This window comes from Rousettus aegyptiacus, unplaced genomic scaffold (genome assembly GCF_014176215.1).
Source record: "Rousettus aegyptiacus isolate mRouAeg1 unplaced genomic scaffold, mRouAeg1.p scaffold_m13_p_3, whole genome shotgun sequence".
Lineage (NCBI taxonomy): Eukaryota > Metazoa > Chordata > Mammalia > Chiroptera > Pteropodidae > Rousettus > Rousettus aegyptiacus.
In genome coordinates, this window is record NW_023416306.1 from 17,908,985 (window position 1) to 17,917,261 (window position 8,277).

General features: G+C 48.9%; 1 protein-coding gene across 2 annotated transcripts in view; it reads right to left on the reverse strand.

Annotated features, from left to right (window-relative positions):
- Nucleotides 1-7,935, reverse strand: part of SNX30 (sorting nexin family member 30) — a 92,407-nt gene extending 84,472 nt beyond the window's left edge. Inside the window, exon 1 of one of the 2 annotated variants that reach the window (XM_016126331.2) lies at nucleotides 7,576-7,935. In XM_016126331.2, coding sequence (XP_015981817.1) covers nucleotides 7,576-7,731 — 156 coding nt within the window. In that variant the 5' untranslated portion in view covers nucleotides 7,732-7,935. The remainder of the gene's footprint in view (nucleotides 1-7,575) is intronic. The other variant, XM_016126330.2, reaches the window with a different exon arrangement.
- Nucleotides 7,936-8,277: the final 342 nt, after the last annotated feature.

Consider the following 8,277-nt stretch of genomic DNA (forward strand, 5'->3'; position numbering starts at 1 on the left):
AAGCTGTTATTTATGTACTTATTTTGAGAGACTCTCGTTTATCATGAACATCTGTCTTCCTTCCCATAACCTCCACTAATGCTCATTTCTCCCCTTTTCTAAAGACCTTCCCCCAACTCCGCTTTTCTTCTCCTAAGCTACCACCCTTCTTATACCATACTATGACCTCCTGCCTTCCACGTGACTGTCAATATCCACTTTGCCTAAAGTCTGGCCTTAACTTCTGGATTCTTCCACTCCCATCTCTATTTGATCCCTTGGGGTTACACACCTATATAACACAGGAGAGCTGCCTGGGGACACCATTTGTGCTAAGCCTTGAAGCTTGCATGGGTTTAGGTTCAGATAACCTCCGTCCTGAACTCCTGACTTCAAACTGCATCCTAGTCATCTTTATACCTCCCACTCCCACTTGCATCCCAATCTGTGTTCCCCTCCTCAATGAGAGCACCAGGCAATATCAGGATCAATATATAATCAATCAATATTTTGATTAGAAAACCAGTCGTTCCTACCTTACCAAAACTAGTCATCTTTACATTTGCTAATCTTTCTTTTTTCAGGCAACAACTCCAACCTAAAGCAGGCTGACACCTTCTCTGATTCTCCCTCTTTCACTGCCAGTCTCTCCTCATTCCAAGCACTGATCACACGTTCTCCTGTTCAAAAACCCTCTAGGGCTGGCTTTTACCTAAATTATAAAACCAACCGCCATGTCACGGCATTCAAAGCAGTCTTCAGCCTCCTCCCGACCTGACTTCCCACCTCATCTCTCACTAATCCCCACCTCGAGACTCTCAAAACCCAACTCAATCCAACTCCAGTGGGCACAGGTCTTTTCCACTTCAGGAGCTTTGCTCAAGCTGCTCCCTTGGCCCACGATGCTTTCCCCACGCTGCACCTGAAAGCCTCCTCGAACTTCAGGGTCCTGGTGAAAACACACCTCTGCCACTTTAGCTGATTTGCAGATGTACACCCCAAAAGTGGGGCTGACTGATGGAAATTAAGCACCCCCTTCTCAATCCTGCCAATGTGAAACTCAATTTGCACTTCGCATTTTAAGGCCAATGGACAGGTCAACTTTTTTTTTTTAAAGTTTCAAGTGGCAAACCAAATTAAGAATAGTGTAAACGAAAGAGAATTCATAGCTGCCCGTAACCAGGAAGCCCAGGGAGCAGCTGGCACAGGTGGCTCTTCAGGCTTGGCGCCCCTCCTCCTCCCCAGTTCTGCTTTCCTCTCTGGCTTCAGCCAGTGCTAGATGCTGATGAGAGATGAGAGGCAGGATGAAGAGAGAAGCCAGGGTATCTCTCCCCACTCCCCAACCCCTTCCCTCTGGTTCAGACCAGTGTCCCTGGTAGCAGCTGCTCCCTCTCCAGGGCTCCCTTTCTCTGTGGTCCCAGCTCTTGCTGAGCAACCCAACCATGGTTCAAATCCCCACAGAAGCTCCTGGATTATGCTAACATTGCCTCCTCCCATTGACCCTCCATCCCTGAGGAGGACAGCAGCTTCCTACATTTGCTACTCTCTGGGTTGCCTTGCTGTCCTCTGCCTGGATTATAGTACCTCCGTTTGAGATACCTACAGTGGTTTTTATTCCCTGACTAGACCATGACTGATACAGAAGTTAACAAAGACCAGGTAAAAATGCGCAAAGAAAATGTGGAATGCAATATCAAGGAATAAAAACCACCACCACTATCCTCACCTTTAATAAAAGCTCACTATGTATCAGGAACTCCTCAAGGTAGTGTGTTTCAGTGTGTTAGAAATGAACTCACTAGGTCTTCATAGCAACCTTGTGGCACAGGCACCCTTTTATGATGAGAAGTCTGAGGGTCAGGGAGAGAAAATAATTTGCTGTTACAAAGAGTGTAAGTAGTAGAGCTGGGATTCAAATCCAGACAACCTGGCTCCAGAGTACACGCTCTAAAACACAAAGCCAAGTGAAGAAGGTTTTAAGCAGGGAGCTACTCTTGACTGCATCAAGTGCTACCAAGAGGTCAGGTAAGAAAAGGACTGTGAGGCATCTACTGGACTTCGCAATAAGGAAGTCACGAGGGACTTTGAATAGGCAAGTGAGAAACCAGATAGCAGTAGGCTGAACAGCAAGCCAGAGATCAGGAAGTAGAGACAAGAGGAGCGAACCTGTCTTTGAAAAGGTTTGGCTGTGAAGATGAGTCACAAAATCAGACAGGAGATGGAAGTGAAGGGAGCATCACAACAGTTTTCTTCACTCTTGCTTTGTTTTAGAAGTAAGAGCGACTTGAGTATGTTTAAATATTGATGGGAATAAGCTCGTTGAGAGAGAGTCTGAAGACAAAGGAGGGAGGCAGGCGGACAACGGAGCAGTGTCTCCACGAGGCCAGAGGGACAAGCTGTATAGTTCAGGATCAGCACAGAATCTCTTCCACTGCAACAAGGGGCAGGAAAGCAAAGATGGCTACAGATGGTCATTTTGTAATGTGGTGAAAGGAAGTTTGTTTACAGTGGCTTCTATCTATTCCTCATTGAAAATGAGACCATCAGCAGAAGGACAAGTGGAGGGTGTAAGGAGCAGAGAGAAGCTTCAGATCGGCCACAGTGCAGAATGAGAGCCGACTGTGGAAAGAAAGGAGTGCCCAGCACCATGGAGGCCGCATTTGTGGTTGCAATCTGTGGTTTTACATTGGCAGGAATTCTTAAGATGCCTTTACACCCTAGGTGTGGGCAACAGACATAAACAAATGGAATGATCCGGGTTCAGCGTAAAAGGAGAGCAAAGTGATTGAGTAAAGGACAGTGGCAGGATCAAGTAACAAGGTGAGAGCCACAGAATCTAAAACAGGTAGGTGAATGCACGTGAGGTCACAGAACAGGTGTAGTCGGTTAGTACTGACTGAGAGGAGGGTAAGGCAAGAAAAGATGACATGTGAGGACATTATTTCGGAGCAGAAACAGTTCTACGTGTTATGATGCGAGGGTGTAGCCACGGGAAGGGGCAGCTGAATTGGAAAAAGAGGTGAGGGCGACTGGTAATAGGGTCAAGAAACTGAGAGTTTTGGAGATTTGGACAGTGTCTCTGAGATGAGCGCTTGATTTGAGGAGAGTTGGGGGTTGAAAGATTTTAATCAATAGGAGTGAGAAGCTGAGACGTGAGAAAACGACAGGGAAGAAAGAGGCAGTGGAAGGTCTGTAATGGACATTTGTTGTGTCTGCATGTCCAGTATTCACTGGTTCCTCCTCCTTCTAATACCAGCATCTAGATTTTGCTCTGGAAGCCACCTCTGTCCTCCCCAGGCACAGAGGAGGTTCCAAAATATTAGTAATATTCTATAGCTTAATCTAGGGGATAAAAACATGAGTATTTGTGTTGTTATTCTTTAAAAACCAATATAGACACATTTTATTCTTTAGACTACAGACACATTTTATATACTTCGGATACATATTTCCCAGTTAAAACAAACATAAAAACTTCCCTTCTTGGCGCTATAAAGATAAAGACCTGTTCCTGTCTGGGCAATCAGAGCTACCAAGATTGGTTTCGAGGTCTGACCCAATTTAGGCCCATGAGACATTAGCCTAGAGCTTTTGCTGCAACAATCAGGGAAGAGTTGCTCTCTTTCTGCTAGGGCTGTGAAGTTTGTTTGTACAGCATATCCCTTGCTAGCTTGAGAATAAAGCTAAAACAAAGAAAGCAGAGCCAAGATGGAAAGTGACAGATTCCAGACATCATTTGAATACCTAGCTACAGCTATTCCTGAAGCCAAATACCTGGAGCTTTTCAACAACATACAACAACCTGGAACTAATATTTCTTCTTCTTCAACCAGTCTGCATTCAGTTTATGTCCTTTTAACCAAAAAGAAATCTAATTCTGTAGAATAGTAGAATAAAGGATTCTCAGTTCGACGGCCTGTGTGATCCTTTCCAAACCCGAAGACAAACCACATCCTCCTTCTGCTCAAGACCCTGCAATGGCACTCAGAGTAAAGGCCTAAAGTTCTCAGGGTGACCTACCAGGCCCTATACAATCTGCCCCACCCCGTCACGCCCTCAACCCTATGACTTCCCATGGCTCACTCTGCTCCAGCCACACTGGCCACTGGGCTATTCCCTGACAAGTCAGGAATATGCCTTCGGACCTCTGTTTGGCTGTTTCCTCCACCTGGACACTCCTTCACATATCCACTTGCTAACTCCCTCACCTCCTTCAAGCCTCTGCTCCAATCTCAAGTTCTCAATAAGGCCTACCCAAATCCCCCTCCCCATGGCCAGTGATTCTGAACGACCCCCTCCCTGCCCTTTTTCTTCCTTCCACAGCTTTTATTACATAATATAGTATGTGCTCACTAAATGTATCTGATGAAGGCAGGGGTCTTCAACTTGTTGATTCATCTCAAGTTCCTTCAACAGTGCCTGACTCTTAGTAGGCTCTCAAATACTTGCTGGATGACATAAGCCTCAAAGGAGCAGAACTTGGTTTGTAAAAGACAAGGAGGGAGAGAGGACACTAACCCCCTATCTCCTGATTCTGATATAAGTGGAGTACAAGAGGAAAAGACACCTCCATTTTGAAGACTTCAAAGGAAGCAGTGACCTACAGGGACAGAAAGAGGTGGAAGAGTTCAGTGACAAGATTGAGGATGTTGGTAGGGGTGTTAACCACAGTTGGGACTTGAAAGGGCTTGATGTTTAGCTTTGGGAGGCACACAAGAGTTAGAGGCTGAGTCAGGGGAGCAGCAGCCCAGGGCACTTTACAGATGAAAGTAAAAAAGAAAGATGGGCCAGTAGTTTATTTACATTTTAGTTGGAGATGAAGGATGTAGTGGTAGAAGGCCTGGTGAGTTTAGCTGGCAAAAGAACTAGTCCTAGCAACCCCAGGCAGATAGAGAAGATTCCTCCTATCATTTCACGGTTTGAATGATTTTAGGTTTTGTGCATGGAGAGACCAGAGCATATGGTCTTTCCCTCCTTCCCGGCACCTCGAAGGCCATTCGGAAGTGTCTGCTATACTGAGACACGGGCTTCCCTGTTCATGGCACCATCCTGGGCTCACAAAAAGCAATTCCCTTTGCATAACATAATAACACTGCACTATAAGCAGCTTGTCAAACCCTCATTTCCCAAGCCCCAAACTGACTCACAATCAGGCACCCAGGATCACAACCCTAATGTCCAGAAAGGCAAGAGGACAGGCTTCTTTTCAAAGATAGACCACTTTCCTACCTGCCCTCCATGCTGCCTGGGCAAGAAACAGCAGGGCAAAGGGAAGACTGCCTTCCACTGATAATGATTCGCCTCTGTTGCTTCCTAGTTCTCTCTACAGAAATTTCTCCAGACTTACGAAAACATGTGTGCATGCCAAGATTCAAGGAAAATGTTACTCCCAGTCAGAGAAAGAAATTGCACTGCTTTGCCTCTAAGGAAATTACATTGGTTACTATAAATGAGGCCCTTGGGAGTGATGTCATTTTGATGTTCCTTGCAGCTGTAAGGAGACTTATTAATATTCAATAATTAATAATTAGGTCTTCAAGATTCTCTCTCACAGAACTGTCCCTGTAAAGGCAGCCTGCGGTAATTAGAATTGGACCTGACTTCCTGCCTATCAATAAGCTTTGGGTGGTACAGAGCATCTGTTCTCCCACTGCTTATTAGTTAAATGCCCATACTTCTGCATCAGGTAACCTCCAAAAGTGGATCATTAAGCAAATATCTAAAATAGCTATCAGCAGTAGCCAGCCTCCAAGATGGCCCCAACGATTCCTAACTTACTGTCGTCGATAGACTTTGCGACTTTAAATGAAACTACATATTAAAAAAATAATTTTACCATAGGCTAATCGATAAACAAAACTTTCTATAGCATCTCATCAACATTATAACAAAACGACATTATTCGAGAACTTGCTATATTCATACCCTCTTCCCACATTGTACCAGCAGCGATGTTGGTCTGTGTGACCAACAGAATATGACAGTGGCATGTCACTTCAAATATTAGGTTATGCAAGACTATGGCTTGAGTCCTGGGATCTTTGGCTGTCTTCGATCACTTACTCCAAGTGAAACCTGTTGCCATGTCAAGCAACCCAAAGGAGAGGAACTGCCTGCCAACAGCCAAGCAAGTGAGCTTGGAGGCTCACTTCCCAAATCCAGCCTTCAGATGACCGCAACCCTACTCAACAGCTTGCCTGCAGCTTCATGAAAGACCTGAGTCAGAACCACCCAGCTGAGCTGTTTCCAGATTTTTGACACACAGATACTATCTTCAGGAGCTAAATTTTGGAGTAGTTTGTTACACAGCAATAGATAACTAATTCACTATCTTACACAGGCCTGAGGTAGAAATCAAAAGATTTAACCCGTATGCACGTAGGACAATTTCTATTTTCCATAATAAAGCAACAAATTACTCATTCGATCATTCATCACTTATTGAATGTCAAATAGGGAAGGTATTTCCAAGTGACATAAGCCTTCATATAGTTATAAGCTATAAAAGAAATAATTACAAAGACTCATACACACACACCTCAAGCTGCCTCAATCCATTGATTGCATTAGCTTTTTAAGTCTTCTTGTTCCTAATACTTTACCCCTCACTCCCCACTCTTTCCTTTTACAAACCCTCTCAAGAAGGTACATCAGGCGCCCCTCCTTAGCTATTTTGAGTGTTCGGTACAGGCATATTCATCTTAACTATGTTCTCCCATCTAAGGAGGAGGCAATCCTGATCACAAGTGTTAAGAAAAATTCTAATTTCTGCAATTAATGACTAAGGGGCAACAGCACTGCTGATACAATCACAGCTCGAGTCCAGGTCACAGCTGAAATGGCGATGGGGGCGGGCGATGCGTCCCCTTACCAATCACTGGACCCTGTTGTCTCTTAAAGCAGCGGGAGGGCTATGCTGTTCTAAGAAAATCAGGAGCTTCTTTCTCCACAAAGAAGGTCAAAGGGCGAGCTTTCTTTCCATCAACCACAAAGCCAACTTCTGCCAAACCTAAACAGCGGGAGAGGCCGTCAGAGGTGAAAGGAGCACCAGACAGAAAACCACAGTTGAGTCTCCTGCCGCCAGCTGGGGTCTGAGTCAGGTGACCTCTCAGTGCACACAACGAACCTAAACAAAGATCCCTCCCCACATGACAGACGGGAGGAAGATGACTGGCAGTAAGACCACGGCTGCCCAGTCCTACCACGGAAAACCATTAACTTACTTCTCTGCAGCCCCAACAAACTGGAGGAGCTACAAGTTACTCTGCAGCTCAGCTTCAAGGATGCACCTGGAGGAACCTGGGACCCCATCCCAGGACACAGGCGCCGAGCACTGTACACACACGTCCAGCCCCAACCCGCAGGCTGGACCCCTCCCCACCAGCTGTCACCCGCGCTCACGATCAGTCACAGCCCGGCAAGCCCGTCTCCTCTGCCCGCTTCCCCTGCGGCTGGGACCCCGTAGAGTCCGCAGAGAGTCCAAAGGCTCTGGGGGCGAGGGCATGCCTGCCCCTCCGGGAAGGAAAGCCAGGGTGGGCGCGGCCCGGGGCCCACAGGAGTTCGGGATCCATCATCCCCCAGCTAAGCGCGCCCCACCTTGTCGCCGAAGCTGCGGGCCATCAGCAGGTCCGGGCTGGGCGTGCTGTCGCCGCCCACGGCCTCCTCGCTGCTGGAGCCGGCCAGCGGGTGTGGCATGTCGCGCAGAGAGTGGGGCCCCGTGGACGGCAGGGCCTTGGAGGGCCCGCCCGACATGGCGCGGACGGCTCGGGACGCGCGGCCGCCGCTTCCTCCTGCTGCTGCCCGCCGCGGCGGGCTCCCACCGCGCCGGGGCTGAGGCCCCGCTCGGCCGCAGCTCTGTCGGAGGCCCTGCGCCGGCTGGGCTGGGAGCCGCCTCTGCCTCCGCCACCCGCCGCCTCGCCTCGGCCCGCGCTGGGCTGCGCTGCTCCGCGCCGCGCGCCCCCGCTCCGCGCCGCAGCCCGCCGCGGGTCGGCTCGCACCTTGGCCCCCGGCGCCCAGCCAGCACCGCCACGCCGCCCAGCCGCTGGCGGCCCCGCCCCCGCAGCGCCTGGGCCGCCCCGGCGCGGGGAGCGGGGACGGGAGGGGGTGAGGGGAGGCGGGCAGCTCCGCCCCCGCCCGCCGCCCCGCAGGAAGTGCGCCGGGAGCCCTCGGCCGCGGTCCTCCCAGCGTCCAACCTCGCCTTCCAAGAGGCCGGCCTTGTGGAGACTGCGCGCTGTCCCCAGAGTAAATGTTTAACGGAAATCAGAGGCGGAAAAAGACGTTGGAGGATGCTGTTCCATT